Source organism: Psammomys obesus, unplaced genomic scaffold (genome assembly GCF_907164565.1).
Source record: "Psammomys obesus unplaced genomic scaffold, mPsaObe1.curated_primary_1811, whole genome shotgun sequence".
NCBI classification, from domain to species: Eukaryota; Metazoa; Chordata; class Mammalia; order Rodentia; family Muridae; genus Psammomys; species Psammomys obesus.
The window spans coordinates 10,123,132-10,140,442 of NW_026592732.1; the positions used below are offsets into that span (position 1 = coordinate 10,123,132).

Sequence of the window (17,311 nt, forward strand, 5' to 3'; positions counted from 1 at the left end):
GTATTATAAGCTGAGGCCTCAACCTACACAAAGAACTGTAAGCAACGAAGGGAAGTTGGGAATGGGAGACGTGGGCTTCCCCAGGGAAGAGTGAGTACATCTATTGGTTGTCCCTGAAAACATACATACAAGTAAAATTACACAGACCTAACATGTTGTGTTCAGGAGCATATATGTATAATCAAATACATACATGTAGGCAATAGCAATTGCTGAAAAAAAAACAGGTCATAAATTTGATGTAGAGTGGGGAGGGGTAAATGGGAGGATTTAGTAGGAGGAAAGAAAGGGGGGAAATAATCTCAAAAAATTTAAAGTAGAAAGTTAAATATATGTACAGATATGTATGTATGTATGTTTGTTTGTATTCTAAGCTGGATGTGGGAGTGCACACCCATAATCTCGACACACATATACACCTCAGGTATGGAAGCTTATGACTACATACTAAATGGAAATGAAGAAAGGTCGGGTTAGCATCAAACATTATAGCATTAGAGCTTACAACAGAAAAAAAAACATAAATGATAGTTCAAATTAATTACTTTAGTCAGTCTGTGCTTGTTACTTGCTAACAAATAAATCTTCGACTCCAATTTCTCTAGAATCTTGGGTTTCCTATGATAGAAAACACTACATCAATGGAAATGGCATGAGCCACTCACAGCCACAGGAATACATACACATATGCACAGTATCATGGAAGATGAGGATGTGCCAACTTTACCATTACTTTTATTTGCCTTCCAGAAGGAAAGATGCATTGAGTGGGAGGAGAACCAGATGATTCTTGTGGTGTTGAGTTTTCCGTGGCTGAATCTGGGGTTAAAGGAAGGCTGGATGTGGAAACCAGAGCCAATGCTTTGGAGCATATTTTTCTTTCAAAATATTTTATGTACTGAAGTTTGCACAACATCTTGGCAATGAAGGCATGTCTGTGAAAGAGGTGTCTTGTATTTCGCAGCTAACATAAGGGCAGAAAATGTGACAGCAGCTAAATGTGACTTCAGTTACGAACTGCAAGAGTGTGTAAGAGCGCCATGGTAAGGCCTATGAGCTACAAGTTCAAAGGTGAAAACTACAAAATTCCAAAAGAATCTAACTCTCCCTCTCTCCTCCACACCAGAGCATGTCCCTCCACTCCAGCACTAGTTTCAGATTTGGACAACACTTGAGACTCTAGGGAAAAGGGTCCTAGAATATTTTTGGTATTGTCTAGGAATGAAACTAAATTTAGAACAGTCCATCTGTTTGATTAGAGAGAAAAAGAGCTGCATTTTCTTGGCATGCACGTCCTTTATAAATCTCAGAGATGGGTGCTGTTCCAGATTTCTCTGGAAATCATTTTGAAGCTCACCAGTTCTGCCAACACCAAACACTCTGTCCATCTCTTTTCTTTTAGTTTTCTTTTAAATCACATTTCATTTACTCTTTGAAAGTTTCATATGTTGCTGCAGTGTAGTTTGATCCTGTCTGTCCACAGTGCTTCCTTCCAATTTCCCCTGGTGCCCTCCAGCCCCTTTTCTTCCCAACTTCATGTTCTCCCTCTTGGCATCATTAATAACCCTCTGAGTCTAGTCAGTATTGCCGGTATGTTCATGGGTGAGGGACCATACACGGCGGCATGGGCGTCTTCCGGTGTAGCTGGTAAACTCCTGTGTCAGCTGAGGGTGTATATCTATGTGTCCCCTTCCAGTTCCAGCTGAACTCTCAGTCTCTGATCACGTTTTCATAGAACAGCTTTCAGTGACCTGCAAGGCTGACTTAGTTACTTCAAAAGGAAAAAGATAAAAATAAAAATGCACTCTCGAAATAGCACTAGCAGCCATGAGTGCCCACGGTGGAAGCACTGTGTGGGAGCCAGCCATTTGACTGTACCCTCTCGCTCTCGCAGGGTATCTGTGACGTGAGTACCATCCTTGACCCTGCTCCCATTTTCCAGATAAGGAGAGCAAATTCACTTCTGCCGGACCTCCACCTATTAACTGCCAGAACCAGGCATGGATTGGGGAAGGCTATATCCTAGAGCTCCTGCTTTTGTCTACTGTACAGCCATGCAAAAAAACAAACAAACAAAAAAATACAACCAACTTTAAGCAACCATGTAAAAAGATTTTTTTATTATTTATTTATGGGTTTTTATTTTGTTTGGTTTTTGTTTTTGTTTGTTTGTTTGCTTGGTTGTTTTTTCAAGACAGGGTCTCTCTCTGTGTATCCTTGGCTGTACTGAATTCACTTTGTAGATCAGGCTGGCCTCGAACAGAGATCCAGCTGTGTCTGCCTCCCTGGGTGTGAGAAGGGATTTTTAAAAGTCCTTTAGATTTTTCTCTATCTGTTTGTCAATCATTTCCTTTAAACATGAAATATTTTTTCTCAATGCCTTGTATAAAACTTCAGATTATATCTTAAAAAAGATTGTTCTGGTTGAAATAGAGCAGAGGTCCAACTGCTGTTTCCCGTGTGTTCTCTCTCAGCTTGATTCCTTCCACCATCATTTCTAATGGTTCTTACACTCTTTCTTCCCTGTCTCCTTCCTCCCACCACAGATTCTGTTTCCCTCTCCTTTATCTGAGAAGCCCCAAAGGTTCAGCCCTCAGTCCCCATGTATTCCCTCCTCCGCTTTCCTTCCAAGACACTCAACTCACAGATCTTCCTCTAGTCCACTCTCCCAGGGACCCTCAAGCACTTGGCTTCAAGTCCACATTCGTGGTGGCTTGTAAGACACACGGGTTAAATGACTTCCACGGGATATATGGATTTAAAATGGAAAGAAGGTCACAAACGATGACTGTATTGGTAGTTGGCTCATTCTGTTGTCAATGTTTACTGTCTCGGCTCAGAGCAGCATTGGAGAGGGGCATGCAATGGACAGCGAGCACTCTTCAGTCAGGCTGACCTGGCCTTAAACCCTCTCCCATTTTCACACTTTCAGTTCCAAGGTCTCCCTCAGCTCAGATAGCTCATCTGAGAAATTGAAATGAAAACATTGCTCGTTCTGTGGGAGGACTGAACAAATGTTGGAAAGCACTGAATGTTGTGACTGGCCTGTGTGCTAAGTCTTGGTGTGTGGCTGTCCTTAGGATTATTCTAGATATCCTTACTGTCTGAGATAGCTATTAAGATCAAGTTTCCTCTTGCCCAGGTTTTCAGACTGTCATCTTTCTACTTCTTTAAAAAGAGCTTTGAAGTTAGAGTATTTTTGAAGTGGAATAAAGGAGAAGGTAATTTCTGAATGTGGTGTGCCACCCCTACCACACAGGCATCATGAGAGTTCCTGTTTGTTTGCTTGTTTGTGTTGTTTGTGAGACAGGGTTTCTCTATGTAGCCTAGGATATCCTGGACTCACTTTGTAGACTAGGCTGGCCTCGAACTCACAGAGATCCACCTGCCTCTACCTCCCAGAGTGCTGGGAGTGCAGGCGTGAACAACAACCCCAGCAAGAGTTCCTGTAAGCACATGCTGCTCAACTAGGGAATAAGCGGTGAATGGCGTTCCTTCTGTGCATTTTGTGTTTCCCAAGTGGGCATGAGCATGGGCTGGCACCTTTGTAAAGTAAGCTGCCTCCCGGATCATCAACAGATGAAGATTTTTGATGTGCTTCTATTACATAATCTAAACTTGTATAATGTTTTGTTTGTTGTGTTTTGTATTTTTGTTTTGAGACTTCTCTTAGCTTCCTGTGTCCCAGGTTGGCCTCAGACTCATTATATATCAGAGGATGACCTTGAACCCACGGTCCTCCTGCCTCCACCTTCTGAGAGCTGGGATTTCAAGAATATGTCACTGTGCCCAGGTTGATCTTATGATTCCTAACCTCTATAATATGAGCAGTTTTTCAACCCTTGGGTAGGCATGAATTCTCCAAGAAGACATGCTTTCTAGTCATCTTGGAGCCCTTCTAGTACAGAGCTCCGTGTACTTCATTAGAAAATGATGATTCTTCGCAGGACTTAGCTCCCTCCCTTCCCTGCAAGGCTCTAATCTATCAATGCCCCAAAACTGGTAGAATTCTCAGATCAGTGACATTTCACTGATATCCAATATTACTTGCTATATGACATTATTTTCTTCATCAATGCCAATGAGTAGAGTGTACCCTTAGCATAAACTGCTGTGAGATCCATAAGTCTCTGAGTAAGAGGTCAAATACCTCCTGTCCAGAATGGCTATTCAACTTTAAACACATGGCTGGAAACACTGTTTTCATTGTAGGGTCAGAAATAACAAAAGCACACTGCCTTGAGAGAGAAAAAGATGGCTGTTGCTCAGTGATGCCTTTACTTCAGAGAAGTTGAGGGCATTACTGGATATTTTCATGGTAATTTTCTTTGGGGTTCCGTAAAGACCTCCTGGAACAAGGAAACTCTATTCTAAAAGTACAATGGGAGTTTATCAGATGCCCACCGTTGACTACCTATTCTGCCTGCAGTGTTACGCAACAGTTTCTTCTACATTTCAAAAGCAAGTCTCCAGATATCCAACCCATTGACCAAATTTCATCTCCAACAGGATGAAAATGTTTGGAATCTATGCTTATCGTCTTTGTGCTCCCTATGTTGTATTTAATTCACAGTGGTCTCCCTCCTCCTTTTCTTCTACAGGATCAACACACTGTGGTAGGCCAGAGCACAGGCCCCAGTCCAAGTCCCAACTCCTGCTCAAATCCAAACACTGGCAGTGCCTATATGAACTCCCAGCAATCCCTGTTGAATCAGCAGATGATGGGGAAGAAACAGACCCTGCAGAGGCCAACGATGGAGCAGAAGCAGCAACTTCTCCTCCAGCAGCAGATGCTGGCTGACTCGGTAAAGCTTCCTCCTAACTTCACTGTGGGCATTTCTTGGCCTTCGAGAGATAAGCGTCTCTTTTCCTTCTGTTCTTTGCTATGTTCTTTTCATCTACTTATGTGACAGTAAGGAGAATGTAGTGCATGCTACAGAAACTAAACCGTATGCATTTAAAATTCAGGGAAGGGGGGGAAGCCTGATTTACCAGCTGCTAGGCATATGGAGTACACAGCCCCTCAATGACTAGCCCTGCCCAGTTCAGGAATGTCTGTGGCCAGCAGGGCATTTGAATGGAGTAAAGGAAATCTCAGTTGTTCCCAGCCTCAAGGGGTGGAAATAGTGAACTGCACTTTAATCACCTCAACTCCAAACTGATTTTCAGAGGTAAATGAGTTTTAAAGGAAAATTTTAAAGGCCAGCATGGAGTTTCACCACCAAGATTTGGCTTCCCCAAAAAAAAACCAAAGCATCTCAGAATGGGAAACTTTTTTAAAAAGAACATTTTAAATGAATTTCCATTCCGCCATATTTACCTGACCTTTTAAGAACCACAAAGTTGCTGTCCCCAAACACCATCCAAGCTTTAGCCTTGCTTCAGCATGTATATACTCATTCCTCTGTATCCTCAGACATCATCATACACATCTGACCCAAACTCTGCTACATAAGACTACAGTACCCTCTCCCTCCAAACTGCCCTGTCCAGTGAAAAAAGCCAAACAGCCCAGGGTTAACAGAGCTGCAGGGAAAAGGGGAGAGCAGATTAGGAGGTGTGGCTCAGCAACAGACTGTTTGCCTGGCATGCATGAGAATCTGGGTTTGGTACCCAGCACCATGCGATGAGAAAGTCAACCAAATCGTTTTATACTCAAGAAACTTTATAGAAACAGTCAGAAGTGTAACTTGTTATAAATATAATGAATATTCAGTGAACACTGAAAGATCATGAAGATGCAGGCCACAAACAAGACAGTCCTTTTCTAAACTCTTGTTGCCATGATAGATCTGGGAATCCAGTATTGAAAAGCATTCACTTGTATGCTGTGCTGTAGAAATTGCTAGAAATGGCTGCAGAGAAGAGGTTACACCAGAAGGTGCCCAGGGAGTTGGGAGGCTTGGGGGGATGGGGGGTGGACCTCCCAGCCCAGTACACTCAAGACCCAGGTCAACAAAGGCCATACATATTGTCAAGGCATAGAGTGTGATCAGGGACGGAGAAGTGCAGGACACAGAGGTTTCCTAAGTTCCCCTGCCTAGAAAGCAACTGCTTTTGAAAAAGAAACACTGTGTTCAGATTTGAATCCAACTAAAGACAGAGGCTGGTAGAAGAGAACCCTCCAGCTCCAGTTTGAAAGTATGGCAAATCATCTCCCAAAATAAGGTAAAATTTGGCTTTGACCTATTAAGACTACAGCATTCTGATAGAAAGCGTAGAGGCCACCATTTTAGGCAGAGGGCAGACCAAAGACCAAAAGAGACAGCCCTGGTTTCTTTTGAGTCAGAAATCACCACAAGAAAACCACCGCTCACAGATGCAACTGGCAAGAGGGCATGCAGGGGTCAAACCATTTTCCAAAATGGTGACCCTAGACAAAGGCACACAGGAATTTTTATAGGAAACTAGGGGAATTCTAGCAAGGGTTAGGTAATCTAAAACCTCATTGGTGGAAGCCGGAGAAATTACATGGGTCAGTTCCTCATTGGGTTGCATCCAGGTGGTTGGTAGGCTGTCTTCCTGTGCCATGAATGTTTAACTACAGGATGAGATAAAGCTGCCCAGCACAGATGCCCCATCCTGGGATATTCTTTTCATTCTTGTGGTTATCTCTGGGCTGTTCCTTGGTAGGGAAGTTTATGGTCTTGTTCCTGGGACTGATGACTCTCAAAAATCAGGCCTGGTCCTAAAATGGAGACTAACTGGAGTTTATATCATCCTCTCAGTTTTTATTTATTGGTTAGTTTTAGGTCAAACTAGTAACACTGTTGCAGTCACATGTGTCTTTAAAGGAATGGCATGTGGCACAGAGTGCTTAAACTAGAGGGGTCTGTAATCTGTGGCCATGCCTGTCCCTTCTCCCCCCCCCCGTGTTTTATCTTTATAACGTGAATAGTCTAGAAACAAGAGTGAAGAGGAGAGAAAGTTGCCAAACTGACTCACTAGAAAGACTTTTATTATTCCCATTGACAGTGCAAATTTGATCAGTTTTACAAGATGGAGTTTCCGGGTTTTCTGCTTCTTTTAAAAGACCTGATTAAAAGTGACGCATGCATTCTTGAGGGGCTAGTGATGGTGCTGGGCCGACCCCCATCGAGTCTCACTGGACAGGTGCAGAGGGCAGTGAGGAGATGAATGAGAATGGAGCTGTACTTTCTGTGGTCGATACAAAGCATTCTCACTTCTCTTTGTCTGGACGTCACTGAGGGTGCCTATGCTTTTTAGCATATCCAGGAAGAAGCAGCCTTTGATGCCCCTTTACATTAGCATACGCTTTGTAGTCATTCAAGGCTTTGGCAAGGCCAGACTGGCACCTAAATAGAGGCGTTTTTTCATAAAAGTCCGTCAGTCTTACTCTCTACCATTCTCCTACCAATGAAACACACACACACAAAAGTGAGATGAGCTGCAGTTACTACAATAATCATCATTACTAGCACGTATTACATACCTACTGTGTGCCAGGCACCACGCTGAGGTTTTACAGAACAAAAGGATTCATCCTTATATGAGGAGGAGTATGAAAGATCCTAGCACCTACCAAATCTTACATTTTTATGACTAAGGAAACCAAAGCAAGATGGATACAACTGAAGCAAGAGAGATTGGGCCATAATGAAAAGTTCATTTCATTTCGCACAGAGGTGAATTTCAGGGATAGGTGTGGGTTTACACTGGAGCTTCCTAATAGCTTCTTCCATTCAGTGTTGGAGAACCTCACTGGTCTTATAGTGTGACAAGTCTACACTATATCTATAAGCAAGATTCAAGTTTGCTTGTGAACACAGAGTCTTAAGAAGCTCAGGTTTCCAGAGATGTGTATGCTAAGGCTTTGGGCAAATCAGCCTATCTGTTGGAGAGAGAAAAGGTCAGTTACTCAAGACACATGCAAGTAAATCTGCATTTGAAATCTTGTCTGTGATTTGGGAATCAAGGAACTGTCACACACACACACACACACACACACTCACATACAAATACAAACTTGCACGCACATACACTGTCATCCATATGAACAGTAGTAACACCTAATTAAATTTTAAAAATGCTTCTTGGAAAAGAGATTTCATAAAATCCCGTTCTTGGCTTAAAAAGCGAAACTGTCACTTTACACAAGTGTTTACAACAGGGTTGCTTGATAACAGCCACAATGAGTTGGTGGAAGACCCCAGGCTCTTTCTTAAACAGTCGGGGTTTGGGCAAAACCACTCCCCCCAAAAAAAAGAGTTTCACTGACCACTTTTTCCCTTAATTTGTAAACCCATGTTTAAAAGAAGAAATGTAATCCATATGTTTCTGATTCATTTACACTTAGCTCATCGAAATTATGTTTTATATGAATTACTTGGTGTCCAAAAACACTATATGAGTCTTTCAAGTTTGTTTTTTCTCAGAAACAAGAAATGAATTTGGTTTGTTGTTATTTTAAGGCCTTCCCTGCCCCCCTTCAGAGCACTCACATCCCACTAGAAAATTCAGAGCAGAGTAGAAGCTGTGAGTTTGAGTGGTCCAAACGCAGGCTAATGGCCTCATCTGTCTATTACAGTTTTCTATTTATTGACTTTCCTACAATTACAGCCTTCTGTCTCTACCTATTCCAGTTATTCTTATCTTTAGGAATGGATATTGCTTTATAGTGTATACAGAATTACACTGAAGCAATTTCAGAAAGTTCCCAATGCACACCAAGAAAGAAAAGAAGCAGACACCCTGCCCCAGGCTGATAGGTGGGCACAGTAGAGGCATCTTGATATAACATATAAGTCTCAACACATGCCAACCTCAGTCAGGGTAATTCTGATATCATGATAAACTAAGATCAAATAGACCACTTTATAATGTTTTCTAAAAGCCAACAAGGTCACTGTGTGTTCCCCAAATCCTAAATGTTACCCTTCCCTGCTGATGGGTAATAAATATTTCTTTCATCCATCTAGCCAAACAATCCACTTACCTAGGTCACCCAGGCCCAAGTCTTGTGGTAGGCTCTGTCACAGCCCTCCTGAGACAGCTGTGGCTCTTCATTGCTCCTTGCTGCTGTGAGTAATGACAGTGGTGGGGGTGTTGCTGAAGCTTAGCCAGGGTGTTGGCAACAGTAAATGGATGTCCACATTCCCTCTCTTACTGCCCAGACTCACCTACTAGGAAAATCTAAAGGTAGCTGGCTCTGGAACAGCCTGTGTTTTTCCAACAGGACACTGAGAAGGTCTTTGTGTTGAGTGGCATGAAGGATCCTGAGTTCCTGGCTCTGGAATTAGTATCCGTTGTATTACTATGTGACTCTGGGCAAGTTACTTACCTGAATGAATCTTGCATGTCCTCTGTCAAATGAAAATGGCCACCATTACCTTCAAAGATGTGTTAAAAGCAGGTAGAAGAGAAGCACTGCGCATATGGTGCCCGAAACAGTACCAGAAAGGTTAGCAAGTCTCCTGACAGCTGTTCCCTGGAGAGTTGGCAGCACTGCCAAAGCAAATTACTGAAAGCACAGGTGTTCTCTGTTTTATCTGGCAAACTGTTTTCCATAGTCTACAGACACCAAAGCTCATCAGACAGGCTACAACATAAAACAAGAAGCACCATCCCCAAGCCCACAGACGTTTAGTTATAATTGAAATCTAATTAGAAAACGAAGGAAGTGAGCATGCGCAGTAGAGGTGCTGAAATGTATGGAGGAGCAGAAATGACACTTCCACACGGGAAGTGATTCAGATTGAAAGAGCTGTCTCTGAATTTCTGCTACCGCATAAGGCATATGTGAAGTCCACAGGGCAACACTGCTCAGTTCCTTTGACCAAGTTCTCACTACTAGATAGCCTATGTTTGCTTCAAACTTGTGATCTTCCTGCTTCTACCTCCAGAGTGATGGGATTTAAGGTGCGTACCACCATGCCTAGACAAAATTATTCTTGCATTTGTACATTTTTGAACATCATACAGAATTTTGCAAGTAAGAAAAGAGTGCTCATTCAATTCCATATGTGTTCATTTGTGTTTTCAAGGAGAAAATCTCCCCTCAGGATCAGATGAACCGACACCTGACCAGGCCACCCCCGGACTACAAAGACCAGAGAAGAAATCCGGGCAGTCTGCAGCCACCTGCTCAGTATTCTGGTAAGAGTTCTCTGAAATGAATATAAGTTGTGACTGTGAAAAAGTAAAACGATTCTATTCTCGATATTTTTTTCTCCCCATCTTGGATAATTCATCTGCCCTAAGCCTTTCACAAGCTCCCACTTAACTTTCAGATCCAAACCACATTTAGAACTTGGTGTTATGGTTCACACCTATATGCCCAGCATTCTTGAGGCAGGAGGAACACTGTGAGTTCAAGTCCAGCCTGAGCTACAGAGTAAGTTCTAGGCTAGCCCAGACTATGCTGTGAGATTCTCTCTTTATCCTGACACCAAAACACACACACATACACTTAGTCCTTCAGGAATAGCTGCTTGTCCTTCCCTTGTGTTCACATGTTCACTGCTCTCTCAATTACTTGTGAGAATTTTAACAGCCTGAATATTTTCGAACTGCCATGGTCATCTATTCTCCTCCCAATGCTGACCTTGACCATGGCAGTATAATGTTAACTAGAAAGAGCTCCCTTTTAGACTGTCACTTGCATAGTCTTTTCTCACTCTACCTTTGAACCCATCTCCCCAAGTTTTCTCCCCCAAAGACAATTCACCCTGCCAACAAGAAATAATTAAAAAAGCAAATTATGTTTTATGAAGCCTTCCATAACCAACGGTGAATTCTTTTTAAGTCACAAAACAAACCTTTTCACTTTCCCAGAATGAAATAGGCGGTAAGTGCTTGTGGTGCAATTTTTCTTCAGAAGTTCTCTGAACCCCAAAGAACCCTCCTCAAACCCAGCACATGCTGTTCCTGCTTCTTCCTTTCCAGCAGCTATTCCAGTCACATCTGCTAGGACCTCTCTGCTTTCTCTTGTTACATTACACTAGCATCTTTGGTTTATCAACTTTTCTTTTCTTAACATGTCTTCATCTGTCCAAGAAGTCATCAAGAATAGTTCCCAGAACTCCTTCAGCTAATAAACACCTTCAGCAAAGTGGCTAGATACAAAATTAACTCAAAAAAAAAAAAATCAGAAGAATAGTCTTTAAAAACCAAGAGGCTGTTGATACTCCTATTACTATTTCCTGTCCTGCTACAAATACTTCAATAGGTTGCTGTAATTCTTTTAAATGTCTGAAAATGCAACAAGTTGTCTCTCTACTGAAAGTAGAAGTGGAAATATGTATTCCATCTTTTGAGATGATTTTGTTTAAATGTAAAGCCTGAGCTCTCAGTTCGGTTGTTCTCAAAGACAGTAGCGATCTAATGTGTAGCACATTCTTATGCCAACCAACAGGTTTGAGGGACCCCAAGAATCCTTTGACATAGTAGACAAGTTTTCAGGTAGGTGTTTAATATTTCTCCAGGATAAAAGAATCTCCAGGATAGAGGTCTGACTCTCCACAGGGCTGTCAGTGTCCAGGCTCCTTTCGTCTTTCTGATTCCTTCGCATGTGGCTCTCATCTTAAGGGCAGCCCTGTAGACACCACAGCAGGAGCCTCCACATCCATATCCCAGGCAGGGAAATGAAAGGGGAACAGGTCAGTGGCCTCCTAGAGAAGCCACAGCCCCTTCTGAAGGAGATTTTTGGGACTCCCATTCACTCACTTTTACCTCCAAACAGAATGTGTTCTTGTGGATTTTCCATTAGCAAGAAAACCCAGAATGTGTGCTTTATCACGTGGACACATTGCTGCAAACATCAGGGCTCCGTTTCAGAGAAAGACAGCATAGGACAAGAACACACCACCACCACCAGCACCACCACTAATAGCTCCTTCCAAAGAAAACGTGTGCATTTCCCGAGGGAGGTATTTTGCACACCACTGCTGACCCCAAGTGAGTAAGAGTCAGTATTCTGGAGTATTCTACTTCATGAGCCTCCAAGAATAAAGCAAGCAGCAACAAAAGAGAACAAATCCTTTCATATCGCTGTAAATGTTAACATCTGTGCAGAAATGATTCCTTCCGAGATGTTATATCAGAGTAAAGAACAAAAAGAACTACTGTAACTATTTGTATCTACTACGTTTTAGGTGTCTCTAAGTCTTAACTGCTGGTTGCCCTCTTTATAGAAATTCTCTCTGCTCTGTTCTCGTGAAAGGCTCTTTTCCAGGCTCCATGGGTAAAGAAACCTGCTGCCAAGCCTGATGATTTAAGTTCTATCGCAGCGGACCAGCAGAGTAGGAGAGAACTGCCTCCCACAGATTGTTCTCTGACTTTCATTTGTGTGTGGAAACATTCCATGCCTGACACAACACATACACAAATGCACACAAAAGTAATAAACTGTAAAATAAAAAAGAAAATGAAACAACAACAACGAAAAAACATGCCTTCTTCATATGCCTTCTTAGGGTATATGTTTTTTAAAGAGACACCGTAGATTTGATTTTCTTTTCTTTAGTTGGGGAGGGGAATTGATCCCAGAGTCTTGCTCATGTTCAGCAAGAATTCTCTCCTTGAGCTGCATGTCCAGCTTTAAAACTTCTGATTTGTTTCCTATATTACTTATATAGAACAAATCCCCTTACTGCAAAATCCTCAGCTGCGAAGATGACATTGCTTAAATTCATATTACCTTGCTCTAAGTTTGCCTCATCATATACTTAGGTACGTGCCCCACAGAGGATTCTGTGGGAGGAGGTAGAAGAGACTCCTGTATTGGAAGAGTATGTGGTCTAGTTGAGGATGCATTCTGCAGTAAAGAACAAAGCTACCATGTTGGCTTGACTTGTCTTTTAGGTGACACATCATATCAGGTCTTCAAACAGCAGGGAATATCCTAAGTGGTGGGGATGCTCTTCTCTTAACTTTTATTTCATACTTGTGTGTGTGCGTGTGTGTGTGGTTCTGTTTCAATATCTTCATGAGAGCAACTTTCTCTGGATGTTGTCCTTCCTTCAGTCTGTTTCATTAAACCATTCAAAATTCAGTCGAACAACTGTTAGCCATTGTTGTACAGCTGTAAACAAAACAAAACTTGGAGTACAGCTGCAAACAAAACAAGAGAAAATGACTTCCTTGTGAAATTTGTCATCTAAGGTACTTTTTCCCCCTTTGTTTTTGCCTCTGGAGCTGATTTCCCAGTGTCACTTCAGCCTTACAGAGCCAGGGATATTTCAGTGCATCTATTAGTCACTGTCTGTTGTATGAAGCCTTCTTGTTCACCAACGTGGGATCCAGTTATTGCCTCCCATCCAGTCGGTTGTTGACAGGTTATCAGTTTAATTGGTAGCCTTGGCAGATTGCCACAGTGCTTAGTGGAAGGGTCAAACAGAAAATGGCAGACAAAGAAATGAGAGAGGACATCAGGAAAAGCTTCACATAAGAGCTTCAGGCTTGGCCTGAAACCTGAAACAAATATAAGGCCTGAGGGGTTAGGGAGCAACACGAGAGCAGGAAACAGATGAGCAAAGGTGGCTGGTGGTATATTCAATAGCAGTACAGGAGCAACTGCACACCTTCTCGCAGGCTTCCCGTATGGAACAATCAGCCTCAGAGCACAGATTATACCAAATCCCACATCTTACAGAGATGGCACTTCCTTTGCCCTTTGGATGCAGGGAAGCCACATATAGCAGTTGCTTGCATGAGGACGATGCAGATAAAGAATGAGACATGATTTTCTAGGTCACAGGTTAGGAATAGTAGTGTAGTAGCCATGCATAGGATTTATCCCCCACTTTCTGATTTCGACCCTGGGGTGAAGAGTAACCTAGATATCATGACAGCCAGCTAATCAAAGATGTAGTTTTCAAACTGAGACCACAATGCAAACAATTCAAAATGAAAAATTGACTGTCACCTCAATGACTTCAGAAGACAAAGAAAATACAAACTATCGAATAAAACCATTGTATTTCAGTATGCTTTCTGTAATGTGCAAACTCTTAACCAAGGAGTGGCCTGAGGCCACGTTTTCTCCCAAATCTCTTCTGTTCTTTTTATGCAGTATGTTTGAGATGTTATTTGTCGAACTCATCTCTCAGATGAAAGCAGTTCTGGAGATGATAAGTTTTTGCAAGCCGAAATAAGAAATGCTGTACTGTTTTGAATGAATGTAATTCTCTTCTCTGTCGTAGGTGGCTCCTCTACGGTGACTTTGAATTCTAACCAGGCTTTGACAAACCCAGTTTCAACACATACCATTTTAACTTCGAACCCCAGCCTCATGTCTACATCTCATGGGATGAGGATGCCGTTGTTGTCCACAGCAGTTCAGAACATAGGGATGTATGGAAACCTGCCGTGTAACCAGCCTGGCACCTACAATGTCACTTCCGCCATGAATCAGCTGACCCAACAAAGAAATACAACTCAACTGATAACAAATCAGAACAACCCTCTGATGCCACGGCCATCTTCCTTAGGGGCAAATAACGGTAACAACGTGGCCACCTTTGGAGCTGGGTCTGTTGGCAATTCACAACAGTTAAGACCAAATTTGGCTCACAGTTTGGCAGGCATGCCAGCCCAGAGGTCATCATCTGTCATGATCACATCCAACACGACAGCAACAAACTGGGCTTCTCAAGATGTAACAGTGAAGCAACAGGAAGCCCTCAAATCCACAGGAGTCCGCTTCCCAACAGGTACCCCTGCAGCATATACCCCAAACCAGTCACTGCAACCAGGAGTGGGGAGCCAGCCCTTTCCCCAGAGGGCGGTGGCGCCACCTAGCCAGTTAACGCCAGCAGTGCAAATGAGACCTATGAACCAAATGAGTCAGACATTAAATGGGCAAACCCTGGGTCCACTCAGGGGTTTGAACCTCAGACCCAATCAGCTGAGCACACAGAGTCTGTCTAACATGAACCCATCAGGAACAGGATTGAATCAGCAGAGGACAGGCACCAACCAGCCACCATCCCTGACACCTAACACTTTTCCTTCATCCAACCAAAGCTCCAGGGCTTTTCAAGGAACTGACCACAGTAGCGACTTAGCCTTTGACTTCCTCAGCCAACAGACGGACAGTATGGGCCCTGCCCTAAACAGTGATGCTGATTTCATCGATTCCTTGCTGAAGACAGAGCCCGGCAATGACGACTGGATGAAAGACATCAATCTTGATGAAATCCTGGGAAACAATTCCTAAGGAGAAACAGAAGGTGGTTTGCAGGCTCCAAGCATCAATTTACAAGGACACTGCAATGCCAAACTGCTAACTCCCGGGTGGACTATAAGCACCAAAACAGAAAGTTGGCAGTAACCACAGTGGTGAAAATTTTGGTTTGCATGCTTGTTTTAAAAATGTTGAGCCTGATAGGAAAACATCAAGATAAATTTTCCCTGCCTGAACTTCAGCACATGTTGTCCAGTTTATTCAAACACAACTGTGATATTGATGTGTAATGAACTGTGTAAAATGGTCTTCCCGAGCTCCTTTTCTCGAGGAAGGAAATATAATGGAACTTGAGACTGGTTTCAGTCCCGTATCATAGACAGGTGTTTGTTCTGAGCAACAGGCAGCAGACTGCCATCTGTTTTAATAGATAAGTATGCGTTGATTTCTCCACTATCTTTCCTTGTCCTAAAGCTTGCAGGAAAGAGTGAAATGTTACATGGTTGTTTGGAGTAACCTACAGGAATCCTAAGAGAGAACCAGAAAACCTAGGAGCCATCCAGCAAACTATACAATTTCTTTCCTAGATGTACTCCTCATTTTTGTAATTTTTGGTGGGATGCTGTGTCTCGTGATAAGACAGGAATGCAGGGCTTCCAGCTTGACTGGCCCTTCCTTACCAGTTTTTATAGATAATTAAGACTCGTGCTGATCACACTGATGTATCTGTGCACAACTGCCTGCATCAAATTCCACTTCAAAAAATTTGAACCATGCCATGTAAGACACAACCATGGCCACAGACAACCAGAGTTCTTCTCGCTGTAGTTGGTGCCCACTTGTTTGTTCCCCAAAAGAGTGGAATTAATTGTCCTCATATTTTTTGGTAGCCAGAGACTGTTTTGTTTTAAAAAAAAAAAAAAAGGAGAAGAGAGAGAGAGAGAGAAAGAAAGAAAGAAAGAAAGAAAGAAAGAAAGAAAGAAAGAAAGAAAGAAAGAGAAAGATTTAATTAGAGTGAGACTGGAGAGTATCCTGTTTGATTGGACTTGAGAAACAGAAGAAGGGTATGAATGGGCACAAAGCTATTTCACAGAGTTTAGAGGGAGTATAACTGAGAGACAATATAGACTTTCCTTGGACAGAGTACTTGGACTTGGGTGAACAGCTGAGCCCAGGGTGGCCTGTAAGTAGCCACCTACTCACACTATTCACGATACAGTGAATCCTTGCCATATGGTGCCTGGGCCCTTCTTAGCCAGGTTTCCTTGCTCAGGGCTGAGTGTTAGAGCAAAACATGGATTTGTTTGGGTCACTGAACCTCAGTGCCCACGTCTTTGTACACTGCAAAGTGGAAGAGGTGTCCTGGTTAGGGATGCCTTTAAAAGACCACACCATGTTCCTAAATCCAGAGAATCAAAGGTTACTGTCAACCTTTGAGTTATACATTCACATACTTAAATATAAAGTGTGATTTAACTCAAGTCTTCTAAGCACCAAATCGTCACAAATCTGTTCAGACAAGGAAGACATTTTTAAAGCTCTGTAAAGCCCTCTTTCAGCCTTTATAATGCTATTGGGTTCTCTCCTTCTTTTCCACTGCTCCAATATCACTGGCCCAGAATCTTTTCTGTGCTGATTTGTAAATATTAATAAATTACTTGTTTTGTAAACTTTTGTAAAGAATATTTTGGTAGAAATACTTAAAACATATTCTTTGGATTATATTTATACATATGTGAAATAAATATACTATCGAAAGGTTATATTTTATACAAAAAGTAAATTGTTACCTTTTGTATGCTAATATACAAAGTTTTGTATAATACGATGGTTTATTTTTAGCTCTGCACTTAAACCATAGGCGATTGAGTGGAAACGTTTAAAAAGTACCAAGAGGCTTGTTAGATAAATCTGTATTCTGAAACCTCAATATGAAAGCATTCCAGGTTTCCATCCCTCCCTGTTATTGTTGTTGTTTTCCAGCTCAGATTCTTTTGTTAGGCCATAGTTCTCATGTCTTGTTTGATTATCCTGCTGTGCATACTCTCTCAGTCCCTGTTTTGCGTGCTCTACTGCGTGTTTCCCATTATGCAAAACAGTGTTTCTCCACGCAAACAGAGAGGAAAGCCAGCGTGTATATAGGCACCTTTCTCTCTGTGGCGGCTC

General features: G+C 42.3%; 1 protein-coding gene across 1 annotated transcript in view; it reads left to right on the forward strand.

Moving 5' to 3' along the window:
* Positions 1–16,772, forward strand: part of Maml2 (mastermind like transcriptional coactivator 2) — a 323,871-nt gene extending 307,099 nt beyond the window's left edge. Inside the window, exons 3-5 of the mRNA XM_055615600.1 lie at positions 4,602–4,805; positions 10,005–10,116; positions 14,163–16,772. Of these exons, the coding sequence (XP_055471575.1) occupies positions 4,602–4,805; positions 10,005–10,116; positions 14,163–15,178 (1,332 nt within the window). The 3' untranslated portion in view covers positions 15,179–16,772. The remainder of the gene's footprint in view (positions 1–4,601; positions 4,806–10,004; positions 10,117–14,162) is intronic.
* Positions 16,773–17,311: the final 539 nt, after the last annotated feature.